The 18,982-nt window shown below is 40.6% G+C and overlaps 2 protein-coding genes across 4 annotated transcripts; one reads left to right on the forward strand and one right to left on the reverse strand.

Moving 5' to 3' along the window:
* Nucleotides 1-2,566: 2,566 nt before the first annotated feature.
* On the reverse strand, nt 2,567-16,253 carry LOC124131052 (acidic mammalian chitinase-like). Of its 3 annotated transcripts, none has more exons than XM_048390092.1 (9): nt 16,083-16,253; nt 14,120-14,209; nt 13,235-13,598; nt 11,597-11,723; nt 10,058-10,182; nt 9,033-9,168; nt 7,601-7,768; nt 5,006-5,128; nt 2,567-3,682 (listed from the first exon to the last, which is right to left on the reverse strand). In XM_048390092.1, the coding sequence occupies exons 2-9, from the start codon at nt 14,178-14,180 to the stop codon at nt 3,530-3,532; spliced, it is 1,257 nt and encodes a 418-aa protein (XP_048246049.1). In that variant the 5' UTR covers nt 14,181-14,209; nt 16,083-16,253; the 3' UTR covers nt 2,567-3,529. The 3 variants fall into 3 exon arrangements, with proteins under 3 accessions (XP_048246049.1, XP_048246047.1, XP_046350087.2); XM_048390090.1 differs by having other exon boundaries at nt 14,120-14,249; XM_046494131.2 differs by having other exon boundaries at nt 14,120-14,213; nt 16,083-16,252.
* Nucleotides 14,497-18,649, forward strand: LOC124131051 (MFS-type transporter clz9-like). Its single transcript, XM_046494130.2, has 2 exons — nt 14,497-15,926; nt 16,402-18,649. The coding sequence occupies exons 1-2, from the start codon at nt 15,903-15,905 to the stop codon at nt 17,530-17,532; spliced, it is 1,155 nt and encodes a 384-aa protein (XP_046350086.2). The 5' UTR covers nt 14,497-15,902; the 3' UTR covers nt 17,533-18,649.
* The last annotated feature ends 333 nt before the right edge of the window (nt 18,650-18,982 follow it).

Genomic DNA, 18,982 nt, shown 5'->3' on the forward strand with positions numbered 1-18,982 from the left:
AATGGACACCAGAGCCCAGAAGCAACAATTTCTATACTTTGAACCAGATGCTATTGGCCTTACATGGCCAGTGAGTCCAAAGCTACGGCCAGAAATGTGAACGATGCATGTTAGGAAAGCATAGAACAATGTCAGACCAACTCTTGGCTCAGTAATTGCAAAGGGACCATTGGAGGTACTTCGTATGGATTTCACAGCATTGGAAAGGGGGCAAACGGATACGAAGATGTACTTGTACTGACTTCACCAACTTCACCCTAGCTTTTCCAACCAGAGATCAATCTGCCATAGTGATAGAATCACTGCATTGATACCAGTATACAAGGAGTGTGTTGGTCCCTGAGTGAAAACAATAAATGAAACTTTAAACCTCTACCAGAAAACAGATTTATGATATTCCAAGTATGATCATACATATGTAAAAATGTTCTAGTACACAATTATTGTTCCTACAGGCTTTTGCTTGTAAGCTTGTAGTCTTTGGCAATTTCCGGAATTAATCGCAAATGTCAATTAATTCCAAATAGAATTAAGCTTTTTCTCTCAATTATAACATATGCAAAACATACTATTTTTTCATATTCATCTTATTAATTATTAGTCTTTTCACTTTTCTATTTCTTGGAACAAAAATCTTTCCCTGTGGTAGATTTCGCTATCATCTCATCTCACGCCAAGCTCCGACTGATGTAGTGTCCTTTTCACAGCCAGCCATTTTAACTCTACTTACTCTATTTCTTAGTAAAGATCAAGCTACGTCATGGGTGATAATACTGACTACCACAGCTAAAAAATGAGATTCAAGAGAGCTTTTACTTTGGTCCTCTTAACCCTGCTACAAAATGGTGTCAGAAGTGGGATTTGTCAGCAAGTAACCCCAAAGGAGATGGGAGATGGGGTGGTGGTGGTGGGGGTGGTGGTGCGCGCATTATATATGGGTGCGCACTATACTCAAGAAAATGTGGTACATGATGGCTGCACGTTTCCAGCCTGTCTCAATGATGACAGAAAAGGAAAAGAGGACCTAAATGAAAATTATAACTGAAAAACTGAGTGAAGAACTGATAAATGTAAACAAAGGAAGTTTGCTGATTTCATCCCCCTGTGCCTCGGCTTAGGTTTAAAGTGTTGGTATCTATTGCAAATATTCACGTGTGAAGTTTCAAAGAAGATTTATAGCATGAAAGCTGAAGAAAATGAGTCGGAAGATTTGAGTAAAAACAAATGGCCCTTAATTTAAACCCCATATCTGTAACGTGATACCCCTTGGATCCATGGTACTAGGCAAGACCCCACTGTCACCCCTACATGTGCTGACCAAGATGGCGTTGCCCATGAAGTACATGTCCTGTTACCAGGCTGACTGCTACACTCATCTCTGAGCAAGGTTTGAAGATATTTAAAGGGGAAAAATGGAAATACCAAACCTTAACTGGTCGAGTCACGACTTTATTAGCAGGTGACTTTAAGTTCTTTAAACAGAGGTGTTCATTATTTTTCTCAGTGAAGAATGTCGAAGAAGAAAAACAGGTAGACCACATATTGCTATTTGTTGGTGATGAAGGATTGAAAACATTTAACTCATGGACTCTAAGCAATATAGTGAAGAAACAACACAAAGTCATATTCCAAAGATTTGAGTCCGACCTTGAGCCAAAGACAAACTTGCGTTTTCAGAGATCCTACCTACAATGTTACCAACAAGATAAAAGTGAGTTGGTGGACCATTTTTTTTACAAGACGGAAACTTCAGCGGTTCAAGCGCTGATTCAAAGATGCCAAATTGAAAGAATGATTGTTTGAACATCTCAGAGATACAAAAAGGAATATTGGGGAAAGACGAAGGTTTCACACTAGATCAAGCCATTGACCTTGCCAGTGACCATGAAGCAAAGTGTGGCAAAGTAACCCTCAATTTCTTCAACCCATCACTAAATTCAATACAAAGAGGCCTTCCACCAAAGGCCTCAGAGGAATTCTACCCAAAGATGACAAGCCCACGTCTTTTACCTCAAAGACTCTGAGTGAGTGAGTTGGGTTTAACAGTATTCCAGTTATATCACGGCATGTCAGCTTAATGTGGGAGGAAAGCCCGAAGTGATGCAGGTCTCAGACGTTTACCACTTCAGTGAAACCCACGTGCACGGGTATGGTGCTGACAAACCTAGAAACATAATTGGGGCGAACCGGGATTCAAACCCACAATCATAGGTTTCTGGCGTGCCCAAGGGACGCAACTCTGCACAGTGAATCGTGGCGCCTTAGACGACTGGGCCACCCGTGCCTCCCAAAGACTCTGAGTGACACAGAACAGAGATATGCTAACATTGAAAGCGAAACGCTGGCAATTGTCTTTGGATGCACACCTATATGGTAAAAGGTTCACAGTCAAGTATGACCACAAGCCCTTGGAGATATCCACCTGAAGAACATGTCAGCCGCACCACAAAGACTCCAACAGATGCTACTGCGCAAGTCAAATCCACCCACCAAATGTAGGTATGAAGTAAATGGAAAGAATGCTGTAACATAGAGACTGGAGGTAAGACGACGTCTACAAAAAATAAACTTCGACAGAGGAGCTGGAGAGGAACTGACCCACTTATCACCAACCAGCCAGTCGGAATCAGAGACCAGCAGACGGGCAGATGAAATGAGGCTACAGTCATCAAACCACCACCGGGGCCCCACCCCTACATTGTCGAGACAACAGGTCAGTCCTCCGCCACAACCGAAGAGACGTAAGACAAACATCAGGAACTGAGGCTAACACAATGCCATGCCCAGTCCAGACTCCATAGCGTACAACACGGAATATACACACTCCCAACAACAAAGATGTGTCACCTTCAACCTTGAAGATCCCAGTCTTCCCACCAGTCACCAAGTAGACAGGTCACAGAAGTCCCAAACTTTACAACAAGTGACAAGTGATATGATTCAACAACCTACAGGACCAAATCCAGTGGATAGGTTCAACGACCAGAAATTTCAAAGAGTGACTGTAAAGTGACTGTACAGGTAAATGCAGTATAACGTGTGTGCCAAAAGTAGGCTAGTCAGTAGATAGGTTCAATGACCAGATATTTCAAAGAGTGACTGTAAAGTGACTGTACAGGTAGAAGCAGTATAACCTGTGTGCCAAAAGTAGGCTGGTCAGTAGATAGGGAACGGAGTCCGTTCCTATACATATCCAGATGTCCATAATTAAACTCAGGAACTTTCTCTTATATATTAATTTTCATTATTAATCACTATGTCCACCCCTAATCTACAGCTTGTTTATTGCCTGTGCCATCTACTTTGTCACAAAACAAGGAGGATGTAACATATGGACTATATTGTGAGCCACATCACAACCCCTAATTATAGAACTATCCCTGGCGTAAGGATACAGCACCACTTTTACCAGCATCTTCAGCTAACCTGCACATTGTCTCCAGATGTCTGTGCATGGATTGCCTCATATATACTGCCCATAGTTAATTATGACACACATAGAATCATCACAGTGTTCTTATTTTCATCTTCATTTCCTGATAGTCTGGTGGTCTTTCACAGCAGCAGTGATAGCTTCGAACAGCGGCCATTTTGTTTTCCCATCACACGTTCCTTTGTAATCATCACAGTTGAGTGAGTAGACCATGGCCCCTCCGAAGCCCTGCTGGAGAAGGTACTGTGTCTGGAACAGAGTCGGGGACTGTAGCATCCCACATACATGTACTGATAATACCCCCAACACACACCACACCACACCACACCACACCACACCACACCACACCACACCACACCACACCACACCACACACACACACACACACACACACACACACACACTCACAGACACAGACACACACAGCTTTATGGTTGGGATAAACAGTATAGAGAACATACCCACAAATGAATCCTGACAATCAATATAACCATTTAAGTGAATACCGTAAACAGTTTTATTTCTGCGCCGTTAAAATATTGCGAATACCACACCAAAGACAATACTGCAATGAGATATTTTTGCGAGTTGCAGTGTTGAGATAACCCCTCGATTACCAAACAAAAGACAGCTTCTCTCCGAAGCTAGTTAATCTGAGTTGGCCGGAAAGTTGACCAGTGTCATGAAACCGATTCACGCAAGATGGCTTGTTTCCTGTGTGGACAAAATTGCAAATGACACTGACGCAATCAAGCAAGGTTGGAAGAAGGCAGGATTACTGTGAGGCAACAGTGACACTAATTGGTCTGTTTACACTGTGATTTGTAATGTATTGTGTGACAATTCTGCATTCATTTGTGTTTTTAACTTTTTGAGTAACTTGTGGTTCTGGTTGATTATTTCAACATTTGATGACGTGTTGCAATGAATAAAGTATGTATGTATTATTTATACTTATTTTTGCGTTTTTAATTTTTGCGATTGAGTCTCGTTCGCAAAACTCGCAATAATAAAACGGTCGCAAAAAATTCCCTGTTTACAGTATATATATATATATATATATATATATATATATATATATATATATATATATAGTGTTTTCGTTGTTTAATGCCGCAATCAACAATATACCAGCTATATGACGGTGGCCTGTAAATAATCAAGTTTGGTCCAGACAATCCAGTGTTTGATATCATGAACCTCAATCTACGCATTTGGGATAGGATGACATACATCACCCAAGTCAGCGAGCTGAACCACCTGATTTTGTTAGTCGCCTCTTACGACAACATGGGTTGCTAAAGACCTATTGTAAACCAGATCTTCACGGGTAACACATATATATATGATAGTATAACCAATAGTGAGTATAGGGTCTATATATCCCGATTGTCACTGTGAATGTATAGTATAGTGAATATACACAGTGAACTGATGCACTGTGTGATTAAACCCACAATCACAGGATTCTGGCATGCCAAAGGGAGACAACCTTTTACAACGAATTCCTGTGTCTCTGGGGACTGGCCCTCCCATTTTGTCCCACACAACACCGAACTAGCACATTGCCTACCTTGAGTGTGACGCTGCGAACATTGTCATAAGAAACCCAGAGCGGCCCCTGGTACAGGTAGGGGACCTTACTCTTGTCATCCCACACTACCGTTGTACTGTTGTTCTTTATGAGTTGACAAACCTGAAAATTCAAACATTTCCAACTTAAGGACAGACAAAGTACATGTTTTTCAGACCTGTCAAGCCTCCTGCATTTTGAGGAAATCTCCCAGTCTCCCGCATGATGGACCATTTCTCCCGCAAAACAGAACTATTTTAAAAATTTGCCTCCATTGTCCATTGAGTAAAAACAAAGAACAGGAAGTTTGCGTCCCGATCTGTCCGGTAGGCTCACGGATAAGCGACCCTTATCACAGCCACCAGCAGGGGACCCAGATGGGCCTTTGTCTACTAATCAACTGGTAATTAAATCCATATTTATGGTGAATGATTTAACCATGTAAACTGTAAGGAAACTCGGATAGTCCTTACAGGTGCCTGAAGGGTTGAATAATCAGCCGAGTATTCATCACTTCCTGAAATGAACTGTAGTCTTCATGTTCTTAGCGTGTTTATTCCTCCATAATATAAGAATGTAGATACATATGGCCGGCCCAGTTATACATGACTTTATTGGTTATCAGATTGGTCAGAAACTTTGTTAAAACACCAATATACCTCAAAGTTACATCATTAAACTCTTGAAAATGAAAACAAAATATGTCCTGCAATCGCCGTCCTCAGAAACAACACTATGTGTGATTGGTTGATTCGGTAGTCGAAATAACAATGAGGTACACGATAAGGCTTCCTCATAGCTAGGGTTTCAAAGTCAAAGTTTGAAGTGAAACCTTTTGACTGACATCGTGACTTGTGTGCACAGAAATATCAACACAGAACTGTATCAAATTATGTGAAAATGTATCATGTGATTATTTTACATGATTTGATTGGCTAATAGTCTGATAGCGTCCCAGATCAGCAATGTAATTTGCATACAAAAGTTCGAGTCAACCAATGAGATTATTACATAAAAGGTCAGAAAGGTCAACGATGACACTAATTTTATTCACAAATTGAAGTAAAACGTATTATTTCTTCCAAATATGGCATACATTTATGGCATATGAATAACGTGAACATTTCTTCGAAATTTAAGAAGCGAAGTAATGGGACTGTCAACAGACTACGCAGACCGAAAAAACCCAACAATATATCTTATTGAAATTAGGGGCGATTATGTTGCGTCATGATAAATGCACTTGATATTTCTTTGGCGTATCTTGTTACCAAAATCGTGCCAAATACTCAAAAAACCTGCATCAGAACTAAGCCTGACAACTGGTCTGATTGAACATGTCAACTGTTTTCGGGCAGATGGGCAGATTGGGCTAGGTTTATTCTTGGAGGAGGAAAATGCAAACAGAAATTAAGCAAGCTGTTCATATAAGAAACTTATCAATTATTTATTGTCTTAAAATATTTGGTTTTCTCAATAACATTAATAAAAACAAAAGTTGGAAATTATCTCATCTTCACTATTTTAAAAAATCTCCCCCATTGGAGGCATATGTCCCCCATTTTGAAGTCAAATCTCCCACCTTGTCATGATGAGGGGTTGACAGGTCTGGTATTTTTGCATAAAGACATATTCAGTAAAGACAGGTACATAGTCTCAACACAGAGGGATACGGCTACGAAGTCAAGATCGCTCCTGACACAGGTTAGTGCGATAGAAAATAAGAACTGATTTCAACGGAAACATTATCCAGCATTTTCTGACATTATTTATTTACACGGTGATGAAATGGTAAAAAGACAGTGCCACCAAGTGATATCAGTACCCAAATGCTTTGTTGGTGAAAACGATCAATCTCTTGATTGTAATCCAATCAGCATCACCTCTGGAAATGCCAACAACAACAAACAACAACATATATTGCAAAGTGTGAGTGAGTTGGGTTTAACGCCGCTTTTAACAGTATTCCAGTTATATCACGGCTTGTCAGCTTAATGTGGGAGGAAAGCCCCAAGTGATGCAGGTCTCAGATGTTTACCACTTTGGTGAAACCCACGAGCACGGGTATGGTGCTGTCAAACCTAGAAACATAATTGGGGTGAACCGAGATTCGAACCCACAATCATAGGTTTCTGGCTTGCCCAAGGGACGCAACTCTGCACAGCGCCTTAGACGGCTGGGCCCCCTATATTGCAGAGCCTTAATTCTTCCCCCTTCAATAGGCCAGGGTGCACTCGAGTTTCATTCTCATCTCCCTGGGGAGTATACAACCCAAGTTACCTGTGAGACGCTAGAAGGTCAGAACAGAACAGCCACCATCTCATCCTACAAGGTACCAATAACCATTTCAGAATAAGCATTTTGATATGGCACTGGAGAAACCTAAAGTAATTGAGACAGGGTTCACAAGCCTGCCTGAAGGATGCAGGTCTACACAGAGAGTCGTGGGTGCTGAGATGACAGGCCTGTGGGGATTCCAGGTTAGATTGGTCCCCGGCCACCTACAAGCACCAACAGTCACTTGGAGTGCTGGCTCCTTCAGCTATGTAAGCTTATTTCCAAGGCCCACCCTACTCTGTACACAAAAAAACTTACATCAGGATAATTCAGGAAATCACCAATGGTTCCGATTCCTGTGGCAAGTGCATAAACATTGTGCCACTCTTCAAACAGGAGGTTAAATGTATGAGCATATGTTGGGATGCCGGTCATCACTTGGTCCTTCCTCATCCCCCCGCTCACCCACGCCGAGGCCGCCCAGGACTGAAACACACACAACAACTCTGCTGTTTACATCACTTACTTTGTAGTTCTATTGTGTTCAGACCAAACCAAAAAACATGTGTTTCAGGTAGGGTTGTTTTGTTTATTTAATAGATGGCTTGTTACAACTGTTAGACGCAGTCTTCCTCATATTTGTAGGTCAAAATAGTCACATTCAACAAGGAAAAGATAATATTTGGAAACATCCAATTTTTTCAAAATGATAAATATGGATTTCTTGATCATATTGACGGCTGTAAAATAAACATTTGGGTCGCAAGTGAAGCAATAGGTTGGTCTCGTTACCTGACCAGTTAATTATTTAGTGGCTTTATAGTAAAAGATTCTACTATTGATATAGTATATCATGTATATCGATTATATCCTTTTCTCATCTATATAATGACTACTACCAATATCATGTTTATCTGGCAGTGCTAGGAATTGGCACTAATCCTGTAGTCATTACCAAACTGCCCAATAGTTAAGGTATCATAAGGACTAGTAGAAATATGTTGGGTATATTATCTATTTTGTGTTTCTGGTCAACATCATGTATATGGTCAACATCATGTATATGGTCAATATCATGTTTATCTACATCTGGTCTATGAATCATGTATACCATATTAAACATAATAAGCGCCCAGGGCGCTCTCAAAATTAGAAATAGGAGGCTCTTATTAGAATATGATTTTGGTGAGAAAAAAAACAGAGTTGAAAGATTGTAAATTTCGTGGTTTATGCTGACAACCTGAAATGATACAAAAAAAAGTCGGTGCGTATTATACACGACAGATATATTTTCCAGAATTTAATTGCCAATAATTAAGGGTGCATATATAACACACAAGAGCGTATTATACACAAATAAATAAGTCTTGTGTACAATGATCAATCGGAAGGGGTGATAATTGGGATTGTTCACTAGCCAATATATTAGCAAATATCGCCGTGGGTGCTTATTTGAGTGGGGCGCTTATTACGTTGAATATGGTATTGTACACCTGGTCTATATCATGAACACTGTCACTGTTATGATGATGGCATACATATCATATCTATGCTCCAAATAAAATTAGATTCATGATTCATGACATTATGAGCATCGATCCCTGAAATTTGTATACAATGACTTGCATTGTACAAGTCACTTAGTCTGACCATCTGATCCTGGTTGTCACCTCTTATGACAAGCATGGGCTGATGAAGAACAATCCTGACCTGGTTCAACAATCTGTACATTGACTGGCCTATCACTTACAAATGTCTTATCTTTGAACACGGTTTCATCCAAGATTTCATCCCCGTGGAACAGTGGGCTGTTGTGGCCTGTGAGGGGGATGAGTTTGTTGTAGCTGTGAAGGTCATAGGTCATCACGTTTACAAAGTCCAGACACCTGCAAAAGACGTGTGATAATGATGGACTAGCAAAGTCTTTGCCTTTGCAGAAAGACACCTATCACGATTTTTGGGAATAAAAAGGTATCATTTAAATCAAAATATGGAAAATCCCAGTTAATTCTGAAATGGTCACTTTCTCATCAACCATAACATTATCATGTCCAATCTAGCCCTTTTCACATGCTAAAATTGACTTATGTGAGGGGGGACAGGTGGCCCAGTCGTCTAAGGCGCCAGGATTCGCTGTGCAGAGTTGCGTCCCTTGGGCACGCCAGAAACTTATGATTGTGTTTATGTTTCTAGGTTTGTCAGCACGATACCCGTGCTCGTGGGTTTCACCGAAGTGGTAGACGTCTGAGACCTGCATCACTTCAGGCTTTCCTCCCACATTAAGCTAACATGCCGCGATATAACTGGAATACTGACTGGAAACCCAACTCACTCACTCACTCACTCACTCATGTGAGTATCTCATTAAAGTCATTATCAATTTCATTAAAACCAGATCGTTTACTCTGATACATAACCCCACTGTTTGCTGTGGTAACTGTATCCTGTGCCTGTTCCCTGTAACCGATTTTGATTTGTTGTTAAACACAACAGGCTGCTAGCTAGTACAATAAATATTATTTCTTGTTAACGGCTTAGTGCCCCCCCTCCTGTCCCCTCCAACACTTTAAATTTTCCAAGCACCCGAGACTCTTATTAAGCATGTTAAATCAAATACAGGTCAAACCGCGTTGACAAACCATAAGAAATCGAAGGTTTGAATTGAAGATCATAGTTTTCTGGCACAACTAAGGGACATAACCCTGCACCACTATTTGTGCTGCCTCAGATGACTTGGACGCCCGATTCTTGTAATGCAAACATAATACCACCTACTTGGCCAACTCTGCTATCTCATAGACTGGCGCCAGCATGTTATAGGCTGCACTGACAGCCATTGTCAGCAGGAGGCGGTCTCCACCATGTTGTCTAGCATCAGCTTCAAAGGATGCTCTGATAGTCTGTAAGCAAATTAAACAATGCATTGATATTTGATAATACACAGCTTCTACTCCGCTAGTCAAAGACTTGTGAAATCTGGAAGGATTTCTTGTTTTGTACCAGAATCTAATGAAATGAACTCTAAAATGAGCCATGTTCGATATTGCCAAATGATTAGTGTTGGTTGGTTGTTTAACGCCGCACTCAGCAATATTCCAGCGATATAAAAGCGGTCTGTAAATAATCGTGTCTGGACCAGACAATCCAGTGATTAATATCATGAGCATCGATCCACGCAATTGGGATCAATGACATGCATCAACCAAGTCAGCGAGTCTGACCACCCGATCCCGTTAGTCGTCTTTTACGACAAGCATAGTCACCTTTTATGGCACGCAAGGGTTGCTGAAGACCTATTCTACCCCGGATCTTTACGGGTAGATGATTAGTGATAGTATCTACATCTTATAACATATGACCTAATGAATGAGCAATCAAACATAAGGGACAGGTCATTTATAACAGGGTGGGTTGGTCAGAGTGAGTGAATGAGTATGGTTTTACGCCGTTTATAGCAATATTACAGCAATATCACGGCGGGAGACACCAGAAATGGGCTTTACACGTTGTACCCATGTCGGGAATCGAACCCGGGTTTTCAGCGTGACGAGCGAACGCTTAAACCACTAGGCTACTCGGCCGCTCCAGGTTAGTCAGAGGTTCTTGATGCACTAATGTACTGAAAATAATGACTCTCCCTTAACTCTTGTCATATTTATGGATGACCCACCTCATGTCCTTGTAAATTTATTTTCACGAAAAGACAAAATTTAAAAGCCCTTATAGTTTATCATAAAATGTCCATTTTCACATGACTCTCCCCAAATAAGTATAATATTTTTTATGATCCTCCCACAAGAGGCTGTCATATTATTTACAGACCTCCATCATATAGCTAGAATATTGTTGAGTGCACCGTTAAACAACAAACAAACAAAACATGTCAACTGTGAATGCTTCAGCTCAAATATAGGGGACAAAAATAAGTTCAGTTTGTTGTGGTTAGTCCAAACCAAAGGGCTTGTTATGTTTCTCTTGTTACATGTATAAGTATGTCCTCAACAATTAATTCAGTGTACTGTATCTCCATCTCCGGACCCCATCGCAAACACAGCTTCATTGTGAGTCTGATGTGACACTAAAATTAGCAATCAAATCAAATTCCTTTCAAGAGCGATAGAAATATGCAGGAAGTTTCTGATAAGACAGATGGTTACGTATCCAAGGATACTATGGTGACAAATTGATCCAGGGTATTTATCATAATAGAATGAAGAAATAATACCCTGGATTATCAAGGATGGGTAACTAGGTCAATGTCTTACAATGGTTGAGCGAGTTCTCAGAGACAAAATCTTTGTGTAACATACATACCTGTGAAACCAAGGTCAAGTTGTGTTTCTGTTCCGCCGGAAGACCGTTCCATGCTGGAAACTCCCAGTCAAGGTCAAGGCCATCAAAACCATATTTCCTCAACAATGGCACTGCAGTTTCAGCAAATCTGCATAAAATTATATGTGATACCTTGACATGAAATCACATCCCATTCAAGCTAATCCAAAAGTCTAAAATCAAAGGCAGGGTTCCCCCTTAACACTAGCCTGCTAGCCCGGGGCCAAAACAAATGCCCGCGGGCTCGTCAAAATTTCCAAATTTCCCTATTGTTTTAACATTACAAGGGCATGTTATCTTTAGAGTGTATTTCCAACCCTGAAATACCATGTAATACCATGTTGTAGAGATGAGGCCAGCCATCAACAGCATTAGAAATTGGCACTAGTCCTGTAGTCCTTACCAAACTGCCCAATCGTTAATGTATCATAAGGACTGGTAGAAATGTGCCATTTTTAAGGGTTTTGCTATATGTTATCATTAGAGGGACTAGTGGACTAAAACTGTTAGTTTCTATCGTTGTATCAAGAAGGTTTCTCCATCCTGGCAAACAACTGAGTGAGTTGGGTTTTACACCACATATGACAATATTCCAGCAAAATCACTGCAGGGGACACGAGAAACAGGCTTCATACATTGTACTGATTGGGAATCGAACTCAGGCCTTTGGTGTGACAGGAAAATGAAGAAAAAATAAATAATGTGAGGTAGAGTTTGGTTAGGTGAGGTGAAATTGGGTTAAACGTCGCGTCCAAGATTATTGCACTTATATAGCAACCTGCATGCACGTGTGTGTGTGTGTGTTTGTTGCTGCTTGTACTAGTCCGGACTGATGCCGATTTATAGTGCTAGCTCACTGAGATACCATGCCGCAGTTTAACATGAATACCCCACTCAGACACAGTATACTGACTCCGAGCCGACAAGTGCTTGTTTTAGCCCCTTCATGCCGAGTGCCAGACAGGGTAACAACAAGTACCATCTTTTAACGTCTTTTGGTATGACGCGGCTGGGGATCGAACCCCGGACCTTCTGCTCTTCAGGCGGACGCTCTCTACCACAAGACCACGGAGGCGGCGGTAGAGTTTGGTGAAGGGACGAGGAGGTGAATGGCTTATCGTTATAGTGACGCAAACTGAGTAAAATTTCCATGAACCCATGAAATTAGAAAGTCCTCAATGCAGCACGTAAAGTACTGTGGCATGGCTATGACAAGATGGTCTCAGTCTGGGGTTAGACTCTCAACTGGAGCTCTGGAGACAACACTTACAAAAGAACCAGCGACTTGGGTAAAAAACCCAACTTACATCTCTCCGTTAATATTAACATATAAAAATAATGACTTACATGTCTGTGTTAATATTAACATATAAAAAATAACGACTTTCATCTCTATGTTAATATTCATGTATAAAAAAACCAACTAACATCTCTGGTTAATATTAATGTACATGAATAACGACTTACATCTCTATGTTACCATTAATATATATAAATAATGACTTACATCTCTTTGTCAATATAAAATATATAAAAAATAATCAAGTTGATAAATAATGAAAGAAATTGATAACATTTAGAAAAATGAAAGACTTTCACTAAATAAGGTAATTTGCCTACCTGGTTCTATTTTCTTGTGTATTTAAAACCTGGGAAAAGTTTCCTCCATTGGACAGCAGGACCTTCAATGATGGTTTCAGTTTCTTCAAAACCACAACTTTCTTAAAGTACAGTTCAACGTCTATCTCATTCGCCGCTGTCACCTGAGAGTTTTGGATAATTGTTCCGAGAAATATTACATGGGAACAGAATGAAACATTCATATTTGGAGGGAGAAGCCCTACATAGGATTGACCAATAGAATAATAGCAGACAAGTTTGAAAGTAGAGTTATCTGCCCTGTCTTGGTGATTAGAGTTATCCCCCTCTTCCTGAGGTCTTTCAAGTACATATTGCCGAGAAATGCTTAGCTTGGTGACAGCACCTGTAAATGAAATAAAGATATAATATTAAATGGGGACTTTGACTTTCTACGGTCTGGAATCCAGTTCAGTACTGATATTATACATCACAAACTTTGAGTTAGTTGATATAAACCGAAGAGGTGTTGAAAACTTGAAACATACTTGCTAGCACTGCCAATTTGCCCAAGCTGAGTCCCCCTTTAACACTATTGCATATCAATATTGGGATTCATATTCAATATTTAGGGGTAATATTTCATTTTAAAAAACATATATGAAAATTAATTAAAATTTGGTTTTACATGTTGGGTATGAATAAAGGATATCATAAGGACTGATGTTGCAATCAAAGTGAAATGGAACATGATGAATCCCGTGCCATCATCACAAACATTTCTTCAGGACACATGACCCCCTAGCCCCGCCGGATCCAGCACTGGTGATTCTAAACTCATCACTTCAAACTACAAATTACAATCCAATGTTTCACTTCTCACAATGCATAAATCTGTTGTTTGCTGCATGCTGCAATGACCTTTACCTTCCAGAAGACCCAGGAAGATCAGCAAGATGGTCCAGGTGCACAAACTGCTAGTCTTCATCTTGTGGATGGTCACTGAATTTTGCTGGACTATCTGCGATAAAAGCCTAACTTCAAATATCTGAGATTTCTAAAAAGAAAAAAAGAATGCCTTTCTTTATAACATTTGACCAAAGTTATAAATAACTGTTTCACCCTCATGTTAAAAAAATTAGAGTTTTTTCTATTATGTCTCTTTCTGTCATATGCAACTGTTGACCTTGTCAGGGTGGTCAGCGGTGCCTAGTTAGGTGAATATCATATCTTAACATGTTAAGTTATTGTGGTACTGGTTATAAGTAGCGACAGTGACCTTCAAAGTCAACCAATTAAATGCTAGAATGACACCTTACCATATATTGGGTTGCTTCGAGTATAAATATTTTGACAATGACAGTTGACATATAGTTAAGAGTTAATTAGCTGAGAGATTCAATATAAACTGTATCATGTATTAGGAACAAGAATTGTATTAAGTGACCCAATGGTGAGCACAATACGTTTTATTCCTTATACATGATATTTATCACACTGGAACACACGTGGTAATAATCACTTGATCATATTAGCATTAGAAATTGGCACTAGTCCTGTGGTCCTTGCCAAACTGCCTACTAGTTAAGGTATCGCAGGGACTATTCGAAATTTGCCATTTTTAAAGGTTTTGTTATATGTTACATTATAAGGACTAGTGGACCAAAAATGTTAGTTTCCACTGTTGTATGTATGTCATTCTTAAAATATTCTATGTAACATCAGTCAGGGAAGTAACTTTTGAAACCGCCCTAGTGAACCGCCCTATTTATCATATAGTGCCAAATGATTTTTGAATTTATCTACAGAATCACCCACACATGAGAAAACCTCCATTTAAACCTACTGGGAACAGAAGACAATTGTTTATTGTGCAAGCAGACATTGACTGGATGTATGGAGCATAAAAGAAGTCTTCCTAGACCTGTGGCCTCTTATGAATAATTTATTGGATCGTGACCTCAAGTTCATCAAATTGGGTTTTGCATGGATAACATTATTAAACTGATTACACCATATTCCAAGTGCAATGAAAACTATTTTTTTTCTAAATCAAAACCTTCATTGTAAATAATGATCTTCAAGGGCGGATCAAGCATTTGAAAAAAGGAGGGATCAAAAATATCAAAATCCTCTCTCAGATAATTTTACAGCCTACAACATACTACATTGTTTTTTAAAAAAGGGGGGCTGACCCCCTGGACCCCCTTTGGATCCGCCTATGATCTTATGAAAATACTTTCAAAATTTTTGAAACAATATTTTCTTTCCGTTTGTCTTTACATCAGAAGATAGTGCACCCTGGCACACTGCAAACGGACTGCCCTGTTTGTTTGTTTTTATATCTGTTACAAGCTCGTACGCCGCGTGACACCGTCGTTTCCCTCTATCGCTGTGAGGAGCTTGAATATGTTGGTGACACTTGTCTCGTTTCCGCTCGCATCTTAATTTCCGTAACCTACATGAAGGCTTACCTGACAGTTGTGCTAAGGTTTGTCCCTTGTTTCACAAAATCACGAATATAAGTTGTGATGAGCAGATGAGGACAGAGCTGTGAGGCGCATGCCCAGACGTCGTGGATCCTCGTATCACACAACTTCGATCGACATGTAACTTCGATCGGCCATTTTGACTGATATTTCTAACGAGAAATTACGATAACTGCAGATTTGATCTTTTGCCGACACTGCTTTTGTTCCCGGACAGAAAAATGCCTCGTGACAAGGTACCAAACGTAAGTAAGGCTACAGTTCTTTCAGCAAAAACTTGTTTTAACCCTCAAGCCCCTGAAGCAGGATAGGCCCTGAAACAACGGACCCATATATAAACCCTAGAACACTAAATACAACGTATCAGCTCAAATGAAATGTAAATGGTAATAAAACCATACGTTGTAACTTGTAACTGGGACTGAGCAGCCGAGGTGTCGTCTGTTTACAAATCCGAGTATTGTCGCACGTGGACTGAGAGGTACGTGATCAAGCTCCTTCCCAGCGCGAGACACCTTTGTTTTACTCTCTGCGATGGGAGAGACGGGCTATCGCTGTGTGGAGCTTGGTACTTGATGTCCTCGTCAAAAGTTAGACTTTAGACTATGGAAAGCAGAAAGGGCCATTTTATTTATTATATTTAAAACCCCCCAACTTAATGCATGTTAAGAACTTCGTATCTATCGTTGTTATGAAAGATGAATCTTTTTTTTTGTACAGGTTCTGACCAATGGTGAACCACCTAAAAGAGGCCAATATAGGCAATACTTGACCGCAGCCCTAGACAAGGCATATACTGCTGTTTTGGAGGGGATGTCAATTAGGAAGGCTGCCACTACCTTTGCTGTTCCGTTTGCTACGCTTCACGATAGAATTAGTGGGAAAATCTCAACTGAATGTGTTACCACTGGTAGAGAAACCCTGTTAGCCAGAGAAGAAGAGCAGGAACTGGTATCTCATATTGACACCATGGCAAAGTTTGGATACGTCTATACGAGGACTGACGTAACCGCTATAGCCACAGATCTAGCAGTTCATCTTGGAAAGAAATCAAGGGATGAAAAGCCCCTATCACTACAGTGGTTCTACGGATTTTTGAAACGATGGCCTGATCTGTCAGTAAAAAAGCCACGATCTCTAGAGATACAGAGAGCTAACGCAACCTCGGAGGAAACCGTCACTCATTATTTTAATGAGCTTGGCCACATCATGGACAAGTTCAACCTGAGGACATGCCCTCATCGTATATATAATGTTGATGAAAAGGGACTTGTGGAGAATCATACCCCGCCATCAGTAGTCACATCGAGTCAGAGTACTCCCGCTGCAGTGACCACGTCCAGATGTAGCACAACAACTGTCATAGCCTGCGGAAGTGCAACTGGTTGTTGTATACCACCATTTTTCGTATTTCAAGGCAAAAGTATGAGCGAAAAACTCCTTACAGGAAGTACCCCTGGAGCGGCAGGCACTGTAAGCGACTCTGGCTGGTCAAACACCGAGACTTTTCAACACTATCTGACAGAGCATTTCCTGAAGCATGCTGTCGCCGCGTCTGCCGATAGTCCTCTTCTTGTCCTGTACGATGGCCACAGAGCCCACGTATCTATACCACTGATCGAATGGGCACGTCAGCATCACATTATTTTGTTTGTACTGCCTGCACGTGCGTCTCATGCTTTACAGGGGGTGGATGTTGGTTGCTTTGGACCTTTTGCGAAAATATACAACAAACTCCGTGACGAGTATTTGCAGGAAAATGCCCAAAGTTTGGTTGATACATATTCGGTTTGTGGACTAGGCTGTGAAGCTTACAACCTGTCGCTGACACCAACAAATTTGCAGTTTTAGAGTCGAATGAACGTTCGCTGCAACCTGATACTGAGGAAAGTGATTCAAGCGTGACAGTTGTAGACAAGGATGTCACTTCACCTACTGAAGCCGACGATGTCGGTGATGAAGCAGGCCACGTTAAAGACAAGGCGGCTGTACTGCACGAGCATCCTGTGCCAAGTAAGAAAAGAAAGGTACCTGGCGCTGTTGTCGGGGACAAGGTAGACTAACATCTAGTCTCTGAAATGAACATACCGTACAGAAAAAAAAGTTTAATTATCTTAAAAAGAATTAATAAAGAGGAGCCCAGAGACAAGACTTGCCAAACATTATAGACTTGCATGGGCTGTATTTGATATATTTGTATGAGGGTCTGTAGGACAAACTTGGGACAAGGCTATCACCAAAAAATATTCTGAATAACATTATTTCCCAATCAGACGGACACATCGGCACTAAAAAAAGAAAACAAGCTGATATAAGACATGTAAATCTGCATCAGAGCCTACAGTCACTGAGACGAATGCAAGACTTCTGGAAAGTTACGACTCAACGCGCAACAGGATGATAGTATTGATTCGTACGATATTTGGGTTGGAGAACACCCGTGTCTGAAGTAGAAACAAGACTCCAAAACGGAAAGTGCTTCGCGGAAAAACGCACGTGAAATCTGTAATACGAAAGCCAGCTGTGGCTTCCAAATCCATGCAGTAATCAGTCGAGCCGGGGTTGTCAAAGGGGCAACATGTCCATTATTCCCGGTAAGGGATATTGTTGGGCTCGGCTCAAAGTTGATCTTGAGTAGGTCAGACTGTTGTCAAATAGGCAACAGGGGAAACTAGTCCCAGTAAGGGACATTGAACTTTATATTTAACAGAACCAACTGTTAGCAAAACCTAAAAACATGTCTCCACTGTTTGGGAGACGTTTGTAGATAAATTTGTATATACTTGTGGGTTCATTAAAGGTGTACAATATATTTTGTCTTGACATTTTGGATGGTGAAGTAATCATCACTTCAATAGTGATGGGAATGATGGTGACGAACTTTGTTGAAATGTAGACAGTTTGCGTACCTGTTGAAGCCCGAGCCAGTGTATCGTCAAAGATAACCTGGGTACACTGTCACCACTTAGTCTGGATACATCCACGTTCTGCACCCCAGTTCGTGTTGTGTGTCTCGGAATTCTGAATGTTTGTGCCTCTGTCGCGATGAGTGAGTGAGTATGATTTTACATTGTTTTTAACAATATTCCAATAATATAATGGCAGGGACACCAGGAATTGGCATGACGCATAGTGAGGAATCGAACCCGGGTCTTCGGCGTGACGAGCGAACGCTTTAACCACAACACTACTCCACCGCCCGCCGTCACGATGAGCTTGGAGAATAACTTCTTGCATCATACTTGTACAGTAATTGGATATTTGTGACTTTTTATCTTTTTACATTTAAAAAAAATATTAT

This window comes from Haliotis rufescens, unplaced genomic scaffold (genome assembly GCF_023055435.1).
Source record: "Haliotis rufescens isolate VD_foot unplaced genomic scaffold, xgHalRufe1.0.p SCAF_10, whole genome shotgun sequence".
In the NCBI taxonomy this organism is placed as follows: domain Eukaryota; kingdom Metazoa; phylum Mollusca; class Gastropoda; order Lepetellida; family Haliotidae; genus Haliotis; species Haliotis rufescens.